At 40.5% G+C, this 20,116-nt stretch overlaps 1 protein-coding gene across 1 annotated transcript in view; it reads left to right on the forward strand.

The window, feature by feature from the left end:
• znf407 (zinc finger protein 407) overlaps positions 1 to 20,116 on the forward strand; it is a 209,075-nt gene that overhangs the window by 106,575 nt on the left and 82,384 nt on the right. The window contains exon 6 of the mRNA XM_015377235.1: positions 13,808 to 13,974. Coding sequence (XP_015232721.1) covers positions 13,808 to 13,974 — 167 coding nt within the window. The remainder of the gene's footprint in view (positions 1 to 13,807; positions 13,975 to 20,116) is intronic.

Raw genomic sequence — 20,116 nt, forward strand, 5'->3', positions numbered from 1 at the left:
TGAAAAAATGGTGATGTTTGTGCATCTTCTCATATCTTTTAAGGGATACCACTGCAGTGCAGAGGATGTTTTTCAAGCTCAAACAAATATGAAATTGCATTAAAACTGGAGGGCCTTTAACCCGATTGTTTTATGAGAACCTTCTGTCTGACTTGGGAGATTAAACAAGTGCAAAACTCAAATGTTAATATAACCAGGGAGACTTCAAGAAGAATAAAATAATAACATTTTTATCTCTGTGTTCTCTCCCAGATGCTTCCCAGAGTCTATTATTCTCCATGTTTGCAGATACACAGATACCAGAGGATAGCTGTTATGGCTATTCATCTGAAACATCGCACACACAGGTTTACTTCACTAACACACTCGTACATAAATTCACCTGCTTCCCTATGTCGTCCTTAGCCGCTGTATCTGCTCTGTCTTAGGTGCTCAGGTAAAGCAGTTAAATTCATGGCTTAACAATAATGGGACAAAGTGTGTGTCTCGTTTTGATTCCTCAGGTATTCCATGATTAAATAAAAGTCCCCGGTCTTTTCATAAAGCTTGTTTATGGCAGCGCGGCACCATATGCTGCTGCTTCCACCCCACCCACCCATCTCCTTCACTCTCTCCATGCTTAATTCTCTTTTTCTCTCTCAGTGCTGGTACAGTCATTGAAAAACCAAAGTTGTGCATTAACCTGCTGCGCTTAGAGTCCAGTCTTCAAACCTTCATAGCCATAGCATCATTAAGCCAATCCTGAGGACTGTGTAAAAAGAACCAAAACTGTTTGAGTAATTAATTCCCCAGAGCAGTATTCAGTATCCTTTGTGTTTGCGTGATACGTCTGAGTATTTGTAAAACAAAAAACAGAATCAAATCAGAAAAGCAATTAGTTTCTCGAGCCCCAACATGGCAGTTAACGCACGTGATTGTTCAGCTCATTGTCTCGTTTGGGTTCTTCTCGGTAGTCCGTCCGACACTTGAGAGACCAAGCCTGCGTGCAGTAGACTTTCCTTCTGATTATTAATGGCCGCTTCACATTAACTTCGTTTTGCTAATAAACTCGACAATGGCCCAAATCACCTGAGCAATGAGGACGACGGAGCCGGCCCCTGTCCCCTTGTCCAGCCAGCTCTGTAACAGCCACTCTGCTAACCCCTCCCTATCCTCTTTGACCAAGATTAATGAAACTCCAGCCGTTTTTAATTAGCATGGCCGCAGTCATCAATTACGCCTGCCCCACCCCAAATACAAATATTGTTATATTTGGGGGAAAAATTCTTGATTTATTTCATTGTGGCGGCCGAAGGAGTGAGATGAATGGCCTCCCATCATGGTCATTTGTGGAGATGAGGAGGAGAAGAGGAGGGAGGGTTGAGTGGGGCGTAATAAGATCAGTTCAGGGAGGGGGGATGCAGTTAAGGATGTGTACATGGCTAGCTATGATATAGTCAAGTCATAGGAGGAGATAGCAGCCAGAGTCTCTTCGTGTCTCTCTACTGTGCTTTGACTTCTATTCACAAATCTTTCAGTTCTCTCTTTATCCTAGCCTGCAAGATTCAAGTCCTTTCTGGGTCAATTTAAACACAAAGTAGACCCTATCCTACAGATCTCATGACACAGCAGCCAATCTTTGTTTCAACGTACACTCACCTTAGGTAAATGCCTTTCCAGCATCACTGAGGCCCAGAATTCGGGAATTCCATAGAAACCACCCATATGTTGGAGAATTTACACATGTTCTACTCACATGTTGCAGCAATGACCTGCTGTACCATTAGTTTACCGTAACTTGTAATATTTAGCCACTCTGTCTGCGCTGATGAAGAATTACTCACCAAATACTTGGATTGGATCCAACTGTAGGTATTGTGGTCCATTTATTTTGTAGCTAAATGGGGATGTGATAATAAACTTTGTCTGTTCTGATGCAGTAAAAGATTGTTTCTGTTTTTCATTTCTCTCTACTCTAACTTTAAAGAAAAACAGGAACATAAAAGAGACAAATTCAGAAATGTGACAAGACTCAATGTTTCTTAAAATGTGTCTCTTCTCATATTTAGGTGATAAGTTAATAATCTAAGGCAGCAGGAAAAATATCTATGAATACCGTGTTGGCTACAAGCTTTATCTCCTGTGGAATATCCAATAAAAACTGATGCAACTGTTCTTTTTTTATTGAATGAGTTCCTTCCAATGGAAAAGCAAAGTTGATGAATGCAAACTTGACTTCTGGCTAAATTATTCCCTCTTCAGTTCTTCAGTTTCTTCGGGTATGATGCTGCAAAGAATATATAAACAAAACAGCTCTGGTATTTTGTCTTTTTAACTTTTTAGTTTTCGGTTTAAGAGGCAGTCTAGAGGGAAGAGTCTAGACTCCCTTTTAAATATATTACTGCTCTTATACAAATGAAATAATAAAGCAACTAAACCCATTTAAATCTGGTATTTGAATATGAAAAGAACTTTGAAAGTTTGTAATAAAGCAAATAAGTTCCTTTCTGCAGTTCTTTACGCTTACTGAAGTCTGACTCGGCTGTGTCATGATAATAGTACAAGTGCTGCAGCTTTATGACTTGAAGATGTGTGCTGCTCCTTTTTGTGGTTTTTCCCGAGCTTGAATGTGTACGCTGCGGTGAGCCACCAGCCGCTTGACTTCTGATGGCTGCGCACACACAGGGGTTTTTATTTTACCCCTGCCGCCACAACCATTGCCTGCCCACTGGACTCGAGAGGGAACGGTGGGAAACATCTTGAATATTTTATGAGGCTCAGGAACCCCACCTCTCATCTTGCCCACCCTGCAAAAAACCGCGGCTGCCTCGTCCGGCAATGCGCACACACACACTGGCATACACACCCGCAGAAAGAAATAATGTTTTAAATGCAATCATTGTCAGGCCCAAACAATGTCATTTATCAAGGGAGCATTTGGGACTGTATAATAAGTTTCAGATTATTAATACAATTTTTCATCCTCTGTCAAGCCTATCTGATTTATGGCACGCGTGTGATCTAAGGTGATCATTGAATTACAATTCTAGTAATAAGAGAGAATGGACCTGGTTTACTTCTGCCCACTGAAGCACAACTCCTCCTCTCTGTTCCCCCCGTACACACACACACACACACACTGATAAAAGAAACTGTAAGGATTTAACAGATAAAATTGGTTTAACAATTTACAGTGATTTATTTATGTAGATTTTTAACCAACATTTCTAAGTAGAAAATATGAGCTGCTAGTTAAATAAATCAGATAGAATTCTTCGAATAATTTTTTTCTACCTACTTGACTAAATTAGTTATATTTTTATCAGATCTTTATGATTCCACTCAGTTTATAAACATAACCTTAATAGATTAGATTATCTAACAGTTTTAATAGAAAAAATAGATAACTAATAGATAAAAGGTGATATTTTATTTACACAACAAAAGACTGGTTAGCATAGGGCAATAAAAATTCAGACCTCCCAAGTCTCAGTCCAATTCATCTCTCAAATATGTATTTAAACCTTTATTGATCATAACAGAAATAAGTTTAGGGCTGCAACTAACAACTATTTTGCAAATCGATTAATCTGTCATTTGTTTTTATGATTAATCGATCAATAATTGGACAGCCAAAGATTCTTTAAAAAAGACTTTACAACATTAAACTAAAAATTTTCCACTTGAGTAGTTAAGGAAAGAGCATATTGACATATATATATATATGTATATATTTTATCTTAAATACTAAATGTTTATATATCTTTTTTAACATTCTTGGTATAATTACTGCTCTAAGTGGGTCGCTTTGTCAGCTAAAGGCATGTCTTCCGGTCTCTATACTGCAGTTAACGATTAATCAATTACTAAATTAGTTGATGATTATTTCAATAACCGATTATCACCTTTAATCTGATTAATTATTTTATCCCTAATCCAATTATGAAACTGTGAAATTTGAGTTTGCAAAGAAAGCACAAATGTTACCTTTACAGTAATAACCTTTATGTTATATCTGTTCATATGTTATATAAAAAAAGAAAGGTTTTCTGATTTGAAAAATGCAGATTTCCTAATCAGTGACTGTTGTGGAGTTGACAAGCTAAGATTGCTAGGTGTTCAATTAGCATTAGCGAGGTTGCTAATCTATTTTTTGCTACTGAAAACTACAGAAAACTCCTTAACTATAAGTCTTAGATTAATTCCTGACTTTTTCCAAGTTAATGTGTTATTTCATAAAAAAACAACAACAACAAAAAAACCTCCTAAACACTGTCCCTCACTAAGGTCTTTATGAAGCTTCACGCAATAGCTGACAGTTGAATGAACAACTGCGGTTTCATTCTCCAAAAAAGTAAACTATAAAAGTATTTTTTGGGACTTCATAGCCACATATAACACAAAACATTATTTTAACTCTAGATGGATGAACCTTTTTACTTTATTCACATTTTAATAATCCTAATGCAAAATTGTTATGCTACACTTGCTAGCAGGTTTCAATTTACTATTAGCACTGTGCTAAATTTGTTTAAGTTGAAAATACATCTAAAATTCTACTCAAAAAAAAATAAATCTTTCTTAACCTCAAGAGTATTGACAGTTTGAAACTTTTACTGAGAGGATATTAATTAATTTATTTCATTTATAACACCAGCCATAACAACCTTGCTGTTCTCTTCTTGCACATTAACACACATTTTTACTGTTTACTAAATTTCTAATCAAAATGTTTTAGGAAAGGTTTATTTCAAAGCTACTTAATAAGTTTGACATTGGTTTTACAAACCAGTATGCTAAGTTAAAATGTAAATACTTTAAGTCCGTAAGTATTCCTTTCTGTGGTTAACTGAAAATCTTGGATGACGACATTTACAGTTTAACTTTTACCGCTCAAACTACGGCCACTTTGTTTAATACTCCTGGTTTAAGGCAGCATGCCAAGGTTCTAATTTTAGTGACACAAAAGAGAGCAGAAAACAAACAAATGAACCAAGACCCGGTTAATTAGATCAAGTCCAAAACTCATTATTCTAAAATGATATCGGCGCACCAAGAGTAAGTATGAGTGGCCGGTTAGGGGTCTCCGTAATGGGACAGGGATGCAAGTCGTTACAGGGCCGAGTGATTTACAACCAGATGCTCTTTGATGTATAGACTGCACCTTTTATTAAGTGGCTGTCGTTATGGTCACTGGCTCAGTCATTTCCCTTTGTGTCTAATCAAAATCCATATCCGCATGAAACCCCTGCTATCCAGAGCCCAGCTGCTCCACACAGGGAGAGAAACTCTGGGAATGTGGAAGTTCCCTCCCGGTGTAAACTCCCCTTCAGTGAGGCTTATGTTTCAGATGACACAACTTTCAGCAACTAAAAGCAGATAAACAGATGGAAATGTGAAATTCTTTTGAGGTAATTAAATAATAAAGACAGAATCCCATCATAAGATTTCGTCTGTGTGGTTTGAGCGAGTATTTTCACTATTAGCATTCTTGCTTGGGTTTTATCGGATTAGCGCGTCGTTGAGGGCCTGCTGATCGCTGTCATACATCACCCTGTTTGATTTCTGTTTAGAGCGAATTTGAGGAGGCCGCTAATTGGATTGTGGCAGTTTAGCCCCGGTTAAAGATGGTAAACGGGAGAGCAGGCTCTCTCCCCCCCCTCCACCCATTTAAACTCACAAGCTTCAGATCCGCCGTTTCTCCTCAGGATCGCCACAATTTATGAGACATTTTCTCTGTATTCTTAAAAGATAATTAGGTTTAACGCCCGTTTTTTTTTTCCCCACCTCCCATTACTTCTCTTTTGTGTACCTGAGAGCACACAATTGCAGCATGAAAACATAAATATTTCTGCAGCACAGCAGCGCTGGCAGGTGAGCCTAATGAAATTCTAGCAGTGTAATTTGATTTACGAGGTGCTAATGCGGCCTGATATTAGAGAGAAAAAGCTCTGATATGGCTGCCTTGTGCTGTATTTAAGGCCTATCAGAAGCCTGATAAAGAGCATCCTGTCCTCAGCACTGCGCCTGAGTTATTGTTGCAGATATTCATATTGATAGTAATTCTTCCCGACGCAATTTAGTACCGGCAATATATAAAAATGGAGATAATAGTTAATTTTGGTGGCTGCTGCTCAGATTGCGATGCTTTAAATACGAGACTTTTTTTTTTCTTTCTATGAAAGCCCACAACTTTAAGCTGTGAAGCATGTGGACGCTTTTTAAAAGCGACGTTTAAAGGATGTCCGTCCGTGACGGAGTCTAAAGATGCCATCGACCCTCACTGAATCACATAAATGAAATCGTCACTAATTTTATCAGGCTTTCTTCAAAGTAACCAACTTGCAGCCTTTCAGTTCAAACATTTTGATTTACTGTCTAATATCTGTAAGGCCTCTGAAGCTTTTAAAGTCTGGCCTACCCAGGCAGAAAAGGTATCATAAACATAAAAAGAAATCCTTTAGGTGGGGTTCATTTACTTCTTAAAAGGACTTCTTTCTAATTGCGGTTGGTGCGTGTCGGTGTATCCACGGGGGTTTATATTTATTCGTGTTTGCATGGACTTCTGAGGGTCATTTCCAGGTTTTTCTGCTTGGGACCACTGAGCTATGGCTCCCAATAAAAACAAGCAATAACAGGGCCACCACAGAGGGACCTGGCCTTTGTGCCTCACCCCCCCACACACCCCCCTCACTCTCCTCTCCACCCCCTAAGTTATGAGCTGAATAACCGTGCAACAATATTAAGATAACATTTCCTGATTGTTTGTCAGGCAGGAGGCTCCTTCACCCCGCTTTCATCACGTCCACCGTGTTCATTAAATTGACAATTTGTATTTGCCCTACAGCGGGATAAACAGGAGCTTATCTGATGGGCTTGGTCTTTTATTATTTATTTCATTATCTTTTTTTTTTTTTTTTCGGCCCTCCCCCTCCTCCCTTCTCCTCTTCCTCTTTCTCCAGGGATTGAAGGTAAACATAAATCAGCAACAGCATCTCTGTTGAGTGCCGTTGTTTATATTGCAGTCATATGCAGCAGCGCTCATCTCACAGGAGGTTCATCAACAGTACCCTGCAGAAGCATGTGGCCTCCTCTTGGAGGTTTAGGAGTCCTCAGAAAGATGTAACATGGTCCCTTTTTTTACTTTTAGATTCTTTTTTTTGTCTTACTGAAAGGTGGTATTTTATTTCTCTTGTTTTTCAGTGTTTGTTTGCAGCAGATATAAATAAGTTGGGATTATTTGCACCTTTGTCAATTCATAACCCTTCTTTCTTTTCAACACTTTCTTCTCCTGCCCATAAAAACAAACAACTTCTACCTGTGCTAATGTGCATTCTCTTTACTTTAAGTATTTAAGATAAGTATCAAAATAAATCATCATACAAATACTTCACTTAAAGACTTTTTACATTTGATCATATATGCCTTTATGCTACTATTAATCATAGTTTGGGCGTTTCCCTTTAATAAATCCCCTGGTAAAGCAAGAAGAACTTGGTCAATATTAACCATCCTGTTGCAGATGATTGAATCCTGAGGGGGAAACAGTCACATACAAATCATCCTAAACTGCAGGTGGATAATGGAAATCCACTGATATAACCAGTCAATCCATTCCGATGACTTAACTGTCTCGCTTCATTGGCCAATAAATGGCAATACTTGGCATTTATTTGTTATTTGTTTAGTCAAGTCCTAAGAGTGCCGTAAATTATGGAGGCCAAAACAATAAAAAGCTGATATTATTACGCCGAACCACTGAGAGGAGAGGAAATCGGTGTAAGGTAACTCTGGAGAAAACATAAACGTGGCCCAGCCTCTTAACAAACAAAAACACCATTTTGATGAAGGCAGAGGGGCAAACAATGAGAAGAAACCTGTGCTACATGGAAATTAAACATAACCTCTAGGGAAGAGCAGGAGTACGATTTTAATAGTATGTTTACTCCAAGGAAATAAATGATTATTATTAGCATTAAAAATTTAAAACAACACATTCCAGATATCAAGATTGGTGTACCCTATGAGAGAGGGAAAAGTGCTGAATCCACAAGAAGTGCTCAGCAACAAGTGGGGGAGGGGAAATAACATCCCCACTCCCAAAAGCAGCAGACCAACAGTTAATCCGGAGGTCCTTTTAAGAACTTAAAAAAAAAAAGAAAAAAAAATTACACTGTTAAAGCAAAATGATGATGACCCTGATTTCCCTTTGCTAATTGCAGCTGAAAATGCTGAGAAGAATACTGCACAAGTTTTAAACCCTGCAAGAAAAGAGGAAACAAAGAAATATTTTTATGATTTAAAAAAAAAATAGCAGAGATGAGTTTTCTCATCCGCCGCCTACGAATCATCACTTTATTTTACGATTGCAGTGAAAAAAGCCAACAGCTAAATATTCCTTTTGACAGCAAAGTCTGTCTCTGAATATGCTTTTCAGTTGTAAGCTTGTTACTCTCTGTGGCCTAATAAAGCCTTAAATGTAAAAAAAAAAAATGCTTATATTAGCGGGTGGATATGATCAATTTAAGTTAGGCTCGCTGTATTTATGTTTATTTCTTTGTGGTGTTAAAGAAAGTAGTTGTGTGGGAATTACAAGACTAGATAACCTGCAGCTGCTTGCAAAAGCACTAGCATCTGCACCATATTGATTAAATATTGGAAGGACAGGTTTATAAAAGAAGTCTGATATTTTGGACATCTTTATTCTATTTCTTAAAAAACATTTAGAATAAAAAAAAAATTATGGACAATATAAATATGGTATAGTAGAACCTGGACTGGATTAATCTGCTGACTAAATAAATTTGAAACACAGACTTTTTTTTATCAATCATCTATTTTCTGTTTATTATTAACCCTTTATTATAGTTTACAAAGTACAGAAATAAACCTTTGTCCTAATAAACCTAGTATCATGTAGAGTGTTGCTTTTTATGCAACCTACCAACCTATTTTTGCAGATAGTAATTCTATCTACCTGGCTATTTACCAGGAAAGCTTAACCGTAATAAATAAAAATGGATATGGGCCAACCCTAATGGATATCACTTCATTTGATTGTTTAACAAGCATTATCCTGAAAACTGATTTGTACTCTCAGACAAACCCGACTACAGCGCTTCCTAAAGCACTTCTCCTTAGCGCTGTGAGTGATGATGTTGCCCTCCTCAATCTCTTACCTCCCGGGGGAAACAAGCCTGTCGTCGGTCAACATTGTGCCCGCAAATGAAAACTAACGAAGCCTGTGACTTTACTTAGGAAACAGTTGTCCCAGAAATGTAATCTTTTACCCATTTTTTTAACCCAACGAACCACCTGCCCCACCCTCTAATCAGGTTTCAATTGACTGCCACTGAAGGAAGAGCCGCTCCTCAAGACGCTTATATAGGTCCGAACCCAGTCAGACGCCATTTAGACCGTACTCAGTCTTCCTCCCAATATCTCAGAGAGCTCAAGGCCAAATGATTTAATCTTCATTCAGCTAATTTAGTCTGGATTTAAGCTGCCGGGTTGTCGAAGTGCAGAGTGATGGAGTCTGAAAACAGGATGAGAGGGAGAAAACGGAAGGAAGGAGAAAGGGAAGCAGAGAGAGATGAAGTTAGAGCCACGGAGGGAGGGTGAGAGAAAAAAGAGAGATAAGGGAGGAGGAGCAGGGGGGCTGCTGAAGATGATGATCCATCCTGACCCTAGTGAATGCTGTCATGTTCTCCCCTCTAGGTAATCTCTCTCACTCTCTTGCTATTTTACATGTGAAAATGCTCTCCTGACAGTTGCATATCAGATAAATTTTCTTCTCCTTTTTTCCCCCACTCGCTATCTCCCCTCCTCTCCCCTTCGCCAAATAAACAACAGTCTTCACTTTGAAGTTGTCTGTTTGTGTCAGTTTGGCTTCAGGCGAGCGTCGGCCTCTCCCTCTTCTGTCTTTGTGCTGCAGCGCGAGAGCATCGCAGATTATTTCCTCTTGCCATGGCCGGCCAGCACAATGCAGAGAAGCGGGAGGGAAAGTGTTCGGTGTCCAAACAAGTCCACATCTCTGCCTTTATCAAATTAAATAAGAGGATGGTTTGAAATGGGGAGAGGCACGATGCCAGTTTGGATTGAGCGCAAGGGCTCTTTTTTTTTAAAGGCAGCAGTTTATTTTGTCTTAGCAAACAACTGAATCTCCCTTTTTTATGCTCTTAATTGAGTTAAAACATCCTCTTTTTTTTTTTTTACCAACATGGTGCAAAGTTTGATGATTAAAGCTCCCAGTAAACACACACTCAGCAGGTTCCTCCTCAGCAGACCCAGCCTCACCACTTGAGGGTGGTAGTGAGTGTGTGGTAATGAACCAGGCCTTTTTTTCTCCTTCCAGTCCCTATTAGAGGTGCAGTGACTCCTCCTGAGGGATCTCTGTCACAATTAAAGCCAGCAATGTTCTGACAGGTTCCCCACACGCCGGAACTGAATCAGGATCACACCACAGTATAGATATGGTAATGAGCGACTGTATAGATATGGCAGCATGCCGCTCTCTGGATGTCGAGTCAAGAAGCTCACCTGTTTCTGTGAATAAATCTGCACAGCATGTCAATCAGGTGGCTCTGCTTTGCCATCAGAAGGAAAAAAAAGAAGGTTTGAAGACAAGCAGGAGACATGAGTAAGGAGGGGAGAGTTATGATAAATCAAAGCAGAGCTGGTCTGGGAATAGATGATAATTTCTAGATGCTATTACTTTTTTATTTATATACAAAGAAGTTTGATTAAACTAACATATGGTTTGGAAATGATTGTGTGTCTAAGTTGTTATAATTTACTGACTTAGATCATTTTCTTAACAATAAGCTCCGACTTTGTCAAATGCCTTGCTCAGTTTTTATTAGTTTTTGTTTTGTTGTAAATTATTTAATCAGAATAAAACACTTACCTCCTCTTATGACACAAAAGCAGGCTGACATAACCAGTCAGACATGTGAAAAAACTGGTTTATCTTCTGCAGTTTCATTATTTAATAACAGCAGTGTAATGGTACACACAGATCCCGGTACAAACTTAGGTTTTAAAGACTATTGATGCATGGATGGATTGATATGCAGCAGTAAAGCTGCTGGAAAGTGTTGGTTAGGCTTCCAGGGTCACAATCAAACAGTCAGCAGCCCAACTTTTTCTCTTCTATCGTCCAGAGATAGAAAACTTTCATTCTAATTCAGAAAAAAAAGTGCACTTGTCCAAATGGGCTCTATGCACATCTCCACTACTTCTAAAATTTAAGGCAGCTCTTTAGTTTCCTGTCTTTTTGTTACTGGATGACCTGATTAATCCAGGTGTGTCTGGCCATGGTTACTGAGGCCGGACACATCTGGATTAATCTGTTCATCCATTAGAAAGAGAGGAAACAAAGCTGCCTTCAGTTCAGGATGTAGTGGAGATGTGCATAGAGCCCATTATTTATATAAATTAAGAAAAATCTTTTATTAGAATTGAAGTGATTAACGCCATTTTGGCTTAACCTGCAATGTGTTTTCAACTCTAAACCAAAAAGCTCATCTATGGTTAAATACACACTTATGCCATCAACTAATTACCAGGCAGAGAACTGCATTGTTTTTTGCTTTAAATAATATAAACAAAGAAAAACATCCTCCTACCTAATATTTGCCTCTTTTATTTTATAAAACTGGTATTAAACTTTGTGCAACAAATTAGTAATCGATTTAAAAAACACATACTTTGACCGCTTTTCAAGGACGACATTTTGATTTGAAGTATAAGCTATATTAATACCTACATATGAGCTTCAGAAGTTTTTCAGACTGTTTGGTAATGCGGTTGCTTAGGGAGGACTTTGTGGATTTACTTTCTTGCCTTTGAGTTTAATTCCTGCTAGCATGATATTTGAAATAGTCAAAAATCTAATTTTCTGTTCTTCCTCCCTCCTTCCCACATCTACTTACTCCCTCTCCATCCGACTACCCCTCTGCCTCCCACCTTTGGGTGCGTTTTGCATGGTGCCTGGCTGTTTAGAGGCACTATGCATATGTATGGGCGAGACGGTGGATCGTGACGGGATCTGACATGCAGGGACAAGATCAAAGCGCTCCATCTCATCCCATAAAAAACGAACGCAAACCTTCCTCTCATCCTTACAAAACCCCCACTGACTCTGCCAGCCCTGACTCCTCCATCTTCCCTCTCCTCTCGGTTTCCTGTTCTTAACCCCCCCCACCATTATCCGTCCCAGCACAGTGCGTGCCCACGTCAAGGCCTGCCTGACTTTGCGATTACGCCCCGTGATAAACAATGGCCCGTTTAGCTCATAAAGTAGGAGTGTTGTGCATAATGCTTACAATAAAAGATAGCATCTCTTCACTCATCTTATTTACCTCTCCCTGTGTGGCGCGGCCAACGAGCTGTTCTATAAATACCACAGGGAGGAAGGAGATGGAAGCAACTGAAGAGGATGCTGGTCATATAAAGTCTGCAGATCAGAGTTAGGATCCACAGCTCAGGTTTTTGAATGCGAATCTGATTTGATAAAAGCATTGTGTTAAAGCCGCCTCATCCTTCCTTGCAATTGAGCTCCAAATGTCCTCTAAACTGGCGCATGGCGACATCTACATCACACTTAGATCCATCTCCATGGAGCATATAGATTGATTCGAAAGCCAGACTGCATTCCTCCAGCCTCCCCATCTTTAATCCCCCCCCCTTCCTTTTCCAGTAAGAAAGATGTATGAGTTTGAATTATTGATTCAGACACATGCTACATGCTGCTCGGAGTCATTATTTGTTCAGGTGAGTGTCACGCTGCTCACTATGAAACAGATACCGCGGGGATTAAGCGACACAATCAGGACTTAAAGACAGCCGCCCTCCCTAAAATAACACGGCCCCTCTCTGCAAGACAAATGCTCCCCAAAAGCTGACTTCATTTGTTTATGACTCGCGCATTAGTCATTCTGCGCCTAAATTATCGCACAGGGGTAAAGATTAATTCAAGCACAGGCGGGTTTTCTGCTATTGTCTTCTACGTGTTTCTTGCAGCCGAATAAGGAGGCGGATGAATGTAGGTGCAAACATCCTACACACTGATTAAAAAGGCTTTTTTTCCCCCCGTTTTTATGAATTGTAGGCGTGAAGAAAAGACAGATGTCCAGAGCAAAGACAGATCGGCGTGCATATTCACAGCCTTTTGATTGCCTTAGGCATCATACAACAAAATAAAATGCACCAAACAATGAATCATGTCTTACATTCATTGACTTGATTCCGACTATCTGAAGCGGTAGACGGCTGCAAACTGTGATGGAAAACTTGAGCTACGCTGTAGAAGTGTTTCTGATAGGAGGAAGCTCTGATGCAAGAGCCTTAAGAGAATAGCAGGAGGTAAAATGTTGCTAACTGTTCATTTAGCCCTGGCTAAGTGGTCGGGGACAATGGACAGGTGAACTCTATTCTCCCCACTGGCCCTGCAGGGAGTGTGTGTGTGGGTGTGGGGGTGTAGACTGTAACAGAATTTCTCTGGTCCTCTGGGCCCTGGTGCAAAGCAGAGAATAAATGGTGGAGGTGGCAGGCCTGGACAGAAAAATCAATGCCTGCTTATACAGACATGACACACCAGCGGCCAACTGCATTCTGTGTGTGTGTAGAACCCAATCTCACAGAGCCCATGCTCTGTGGGTGTAAGTACCAATACCCTACAAACCCCCATTTCCTCTCTTTCTCTCTTGTTAGAGTTTTTACTCTTTTTTTGTACATCAGCTTTGGGATCAGTAAATAACTCCTTGTTTTATCCCCTCCCTCCCTCCTCCTCGGTCCCTCTCCTCTTGCCTCCCTTGTCCTCCCACAGGAAGTTTGAATGTAAGCTGTGTGACCGCTCCTTCAGCGAAAAGTGGGCCTTGAACAACCACATGAAGCTGCACAACGGGCAGAAGCCGTACAAGTGCATCTGGCCGTCCTGCCACTACGCCTTCCTGAACCTGTCGGCCATGAAGGACCACTACAGGACGCACACTGGTGGGTCACCAATTCTCACCCTGAAACTTCAAAAAATGTTTCACGTCCCCTTAACTTCTTTAAATTTGATTCAATCACCCCTCTTACCCAGTACAACCATTTTTTTTTTTCTTCACCAGCCACCTACCGTATTTTCACGACCATAAGGCGCACCGTACTAAAAGGCGCAGTCTCAGTTATTTGTGCCATTACTGTATTTAAACCCATCGAAGTCATCATCCTCTGTTTCTGAATTAAACAGCTGCGCTAAATCAGACATGCCAGTTTCCCCTTCTTTGCTGTCAGAGTCACTTTCCTTGCCGGGCAACTCCTCGGAAATAATGCCAGCTTTTGCAAAAGCTTGAACAACAGTGCCAGCAGACACATTAGCCCAAGCATCAACAATCCATCCGCAAACGGTGGCGTAACTTGCCCGGCGCTGCCTTCCACTTTTCGTGAAACTGTGGTCTCCGTCTGTCATCCATCGCTCCCACACCGCTCGCAGCCTTACTTTGAACGCCCGGTTCACACCGATGTCGAGCGGTTGAAGTTCCTTTGTCAGACCCCCCGGGATAACAGCAAGCACAGCGTTCATTTGTTTCACCTTGTTTTTCACATCGGCTGTGAGATGGGCAAGCATGGAGTCGCAGATTAACAGCGATGGTGAGGGGTGGAAAAAAACACCTGGTCTCCTTACATACACCTCCCTCAGCCACTCTTTCATCATCTCCTCATCCATCCAGCCCTTCATTTGCCTTAATAACGACTCCAGCTGGAAAAGTCTATTTAGGCAAAGTCTTTCTCTTAAAAATCACCATAGGCGGCAGTTTCTGTCCACGCCCACACTTCCCCCTTTAACGTTCTCATGGTGGTCTCAACAACGTCCGCAGTAACAACACACATAGGGCGCACCACACTATAGGGCGCGCCGCACATTTTGAGGGAAAAAAAAGACGTTTATATGCGCCTTATAGTCGCAAAAATACAGTACATTCTGGTATTAATACAAGCAGGGATAAAGTTGTGAAGGGATTAAAAGCAAGGCGAGGCTAGAAGACAAGAAAAAAAGATATGGCTATCCCAATAATCTTGGTAAGGAGGCCTCTGTTTACTCTGGAGGAGCTACAGAGATCCCAAGTGCAGCAGGGAGAATCTATAAAGGATCAAATTATTGATCATGCAATTCACAAATCTGTTATCTATGGAAGACTGATAAGATGACCAAAAGCGCTGAATAAGTTACTGGAAACATGTGGGGGGGGTTTCTGTGGTCCAGAAATGTAACTTCCTAAATCAGCAGTACCAACACTATTCACTGAATACAGCTTTGCATTCATGCAACCCCTCTGAAAAAAATAAATGGTTAATAGCCAGCCTTCTGCTTAACTTGCTGACATGGTGGTAAATTAGCTTTTTTGTTACAGTTGTGTTTGAGCAGGGATGCATGCAAAGTCTGCAGGAGAGTGGCTCCTGAGGAGCAACCTTTTCTATATCTGTCCTACATGAACAACACTTTGTGTTGGAAAAAACTGCAGTTTGTAACATGTTAGTGACAATGTCATGCTAAGGGGTTGCTTCCTTTAATCAGAGAAAGATCTGAGGAAATGGGTAGATTGATGGATCTAAATACAAGTAATTTGTAGATTTTAAAGGAAGGTATTTAGACTGAAGCTCAATAATCATGTGTCATTAGGGCCTAGTTAAGTTACATCATTTAAAAATAGCTTTGAGACTTGAAATTTAATGTTCACCGAAGTCACTCATCCAATCAGAATAGGGTTGATATTAGGGCTGAAATAATTAATCAGATTAATCATGATAATCAATTATTGAAATAATTGTCAACTAATTTATTAATTGATTAAATTGAATGTAGAGACTCCTATATTTGTTTTTGATGACAGAGTGACCTACCCTGAGCAGTAATTAATGACTGGTTGTCCTCACGCAGTAGTGTGTTGCAGTGAGCTTGTTGCAGATATTTTTTGATTTATGCCCAATTTTGAAGCATGGTCTGCTCTATGTTATTCCACGCCACAACGCAAGAGGGACAATCATGAACTAGCCTTGGGTCTAGATACGGTCGAGGCGGTGTGGAAGTGGGGGCAAGTTTGTGCGACAACGGAGCGACATGAGGGGGAAATAGAGCGGGGAAAAAGGGTCCCAGCGTTCTCGCCAACTTCGCTCTTCTCAATGGTCTATCTTCATAAGTCATTTTGCACAATGGTGGTCATACAAACAAAACAAGCCGGTAAGGTACCAAACAAGAAATACGCATAGTGTAGGGCGGATGTAGATTGACCAATCAGAGGCCTCCTGTCTGCGGTCACCTACAATTTTGGAGAGGTGCAGCAAAGTGTCTATGGAAGGGAAGGAGGGGGCACATCGGCGTTAAACCAGCCTTTATTCCAAAATTATTTAAAAAAAAATAACGTAAACATTTTGCATTGAAGATACAAAAATGTTTCATCTGTCAATGTGTTCTATCCAGAACTCCTCAAATTGAAAAGTTTTAGTTGCACCTGGATACATTTCGTAAAAAATCTTTTTTAAGGAACCTTTGGCTATCTTATTATTAATTGATCAATTGTAAAAACATTCAACAGATTAATCGATTTGCAAAATAGTCGTTAGTGAAATAATTCCCAAAGGAGAACAAGCAAATATTCCAGTTTCACCTTTGCATTCACATCACAGTTACGCTTTACTCTGTGTTGGCCTCATCATAAAAACAATCCCTATATACTAAAGTGGACATTTAAGATTATAACATGATAAAATGTGGAAAAGTTCAAGGGTTATAAACGTGTTTGCCTGGTCGGCCCGTTAAAGAGATTTGAATTTCACAAGCTGTCAACAAGTTTTGGACAAAGAGTTGTTTATTCCTACTTGGATCAGATAAAATACACTTTATAGCTGTAGACTTCAGCAAAATGAAGTTTATGTTAACTGTGAAAATCTCACATTTATCATGAATCTTCTCAGCTTTGGCTGGAGGAAATATATTCACAAGTTTGGGCCAATAATAGCCGCCACTCGTCCATCTGTAGTGGTTCTGAACATCCAGGCGGAGCAGAGCCAAACTCTTGGCAGGCTCGCCGGCAGCCGTTAGGCGGTTAAACGCGACCTCTTGATCCTGATAGGACTGCTACTGTTATGTGATGCCTCATCAGCCAATTGATGGTCAAAAGGGTGAAGAGAAGATTCTTGTTTTTGTTTTCTGACATCTTCCATGCCTTTATTAAGGTGGCGAGCATTTCCAAATCCAACGCTCATAGCTGTGTAGTTCCCCAAAGGCTCCATCTGGACACAGAGTGTGTTTTCTTCTAATCCAGCTGGTCACTACGCATGTTATGGTAAAATCCGTCTGATGCCTAAGAGTTTTTTTTTTTTCTTTTTCATGCTGGACTAGTTCTGTTTGTTTCCCTATTTAGGAGAAATGATGCAAATCTGAGGGGAAAATATCATCAGCAGAAGATTATTTGTACATTAGCAACAAAAAAAAGTTAGATTTTGATTAAAAACAGGAATAATTTTGTAAGTAAACATGCTGTACATGCTGTAATGTTATTGCAACTCCCTGCTAATGGGGAAACGTCAGGAACGCGCTTGGTGTATTCAGTTTAATTTAATTTAACCAGACATCTTCAGCAGAGGTTTGGAACAAACTGATGCCATTAATAAGAAAAAGAAAAATCAACGTTCTCGTTTATCGTAATTGAACTGAAAAATCCCCACGAAAACGACGGCTTGCCAGCAGAGCTGAGATCAAACAGGGATCTTAGTTTTTTAGATTAGTGCACATTTTCATTATGCCACCTTAATGCTGTTCAGCAGCTTGTCTTTCCAATTCCACCGCTCCTTTTCGTCTCCGTAGATCCGATGAAACGCACTGTGGTGCCGCTCTGAATGGTGTTTTTATTCTGCTTTTTTTAAAACTTGCTAAAAAGTTTGGATCGACAGATGGTTCAGTGGGCGGTGGGAGGATACTGTCTTGAATAATAGCCCCTCGATAGGAGCCCAAGTCAGCCTCTTTGAAAGTGTCTTTATGCTGCAGCCCAGCGGTTTCCCCTCGGCCTCGGTAATGTCCCACACATGGCTCCTTGATGCCCTTTTAAGTCAATGACAGAAGCAGCAGCCGCCACCGGCCTGACAGGCTGACTGAGCGCTTGCAGCAGAACCCTCCATCCGTCACAGGAGCCTGCTGTGTGCGCCGGTTCTTAAATGTGTGTGTGTTTCTAAGACTTGCTGGATGTTATTTTAAATGTGTTTTAGCAGTGATGTAGCGTCAAGGCGACTCTGACATAATTAGACGTTTTATTTTCATTAGTTTCCAGCTCTCATCACTCCTCATCAGGCAGCTGGCGTCACACTGTCACATCGCTGTCACCTGCAGAGGTGCGAGGTGGCGCGCGCGTGTGCGTGTGCTCGGGGTCTTTGTGCGAGTTCTGCGGGAGGGAACACGCTCGAGGAGAGCGAGGTGATTGAGATGGTAAAAAGTCAATGAATGAGAGAAGTTGAAGGATCAGGGGGTGAGCAAATATGAAAGCGGAGGGAATTAAGAACAGACCTGAAACAACCTCATTTCTAGTGAGCGACAAGCCCTGACTTGATTAGCGACACTCCGAACGCTAACACAATTTGCACCGCCGTGACCTCCAACACTCCTTTGTCGGTAATTGGTGGCGGGTCGGACGGTGAGCTGCAGCTTTCCCAACGCTGCAATCACATTCCAGCGGCCCACCTGACACTCTGAAATATTATCTGCATGTTTGTGATCTGTTTAGAGGTTATAAATCGACTCCTTCACAGAGCTACGATGCAATACTAATGGAATAAAGAGATTGAGAAGTTGAACTGATCTGTCTGGAGATCAGAGCTCTCAGTAATGGGGAGGAGGGGGGGTTATGTAGAGGAGTCTGTGTAGATCTGATGAATCATAGACATGCTGCAGAGTGGTTGCAAATACAAAATATACAGATCAGAACTTTGAGCTCGGTTTCAGATTGGTGTTTTTTAAAAGCCTGACCTGCCAAAACTGATTCAATCATCAAACACAAACAAACTTGTCTCAATATCTTTGCGGGGCGTCTCTATTGACTTCCATGAATTTTTACAGCGTAACCTTGACCCTAACCCTAACTTTAACCATTATGGGTTCATACCTAACCCTAACCTAAACACAATTCACACCCTAGCCCTAAACATGACCCCTGACCCAAAAACAAAGTTTTCCCTGAAAATGGGCACCACAGTGTGTTAAAAACAAGAGCACTCACCCGCCCCATCCCTTTATTATTTATCATGTTTAGAAAAACATGAAGCAGCACTACAGTTTTCACTACATCCCATAATTCAGCAGATAATATAGTATATAGTAATATAGTAATTTATTAAAATCTTTACGGCATGTGCTAAACTTTAACAAAACACACTGGAAAACAGCCAATCTTTAATTTTAACCATCTATGTTTCTGAGATCTTAAACATAAAAAAAAAGAAATTCCTGGTCAAAAGCGAAGATGTTTTCTGCGACTATTTAATGTGATTCCTCGCCCTGCTTGTTCGAACAGAGCAGTTGTTTGTTTTGTTTCCTATTAGCCACAACTACATGTATGCAGAGATCACTCATCTGTAAATAGTCGTGATCTGTATTTGTTTTTCAGTGCAGAAAAGTTCTGCACTTTTGACAGTGCTGTGTGATCTGTTGCTACTGACAACCAGAACTCTTCCGGCATGCATTTAGAGAACTAGCAGTTTGTAAATCTGTGATCAGAGGAGAGATGGAGCAGGGCGTCCTGCAGCTCTGATGACAGGTGATGCGCAGTGATGGTAAAGAAAGGCTGGGGTATCCGATCACACCTTTTTCAGCGTTCCATCATTCAGAAAATACTTATTAAAACTTTCAAGGAAGCTTCTGACATGTGAAACAATAATTAGTTTAATTGTTTGAATGTTTAATTCCTCCATAAAGTCCTCTATCTATGGGAACTTTTCACCATTTCCCCGTTCAATTGCACAGCCCAACGCTCCAGCTTTCTCTTAAATGCTGTGACCTCATCAGAGACTAGGGTTGTCAAAAGTATCGAAACTCAGAAAAGTATCGATACTGAAATGTTGTATCCGGATACAATACTCATTTTTAAAAGTATCGATACAGTGC

The sequence above is a fragment of the Cyprinodon variegatus genome, unplaced genomic scaffold, assembly GCF_000732505.1.
Source record: "Cyprinodon variegatus isolate N-32 unplaced genomic scaffold, C_variegatus-1.0 Scaffold149, whole genome shotgun sequence".
In the NCBI taxonomy this organism is placed as follows: Eukaryota; Metazoa; Chordata; class Actinopteri; order Cyprinodontiformes; family Cyprinodontidae; genus Cyprinodon; species Cyprinodon variegatus.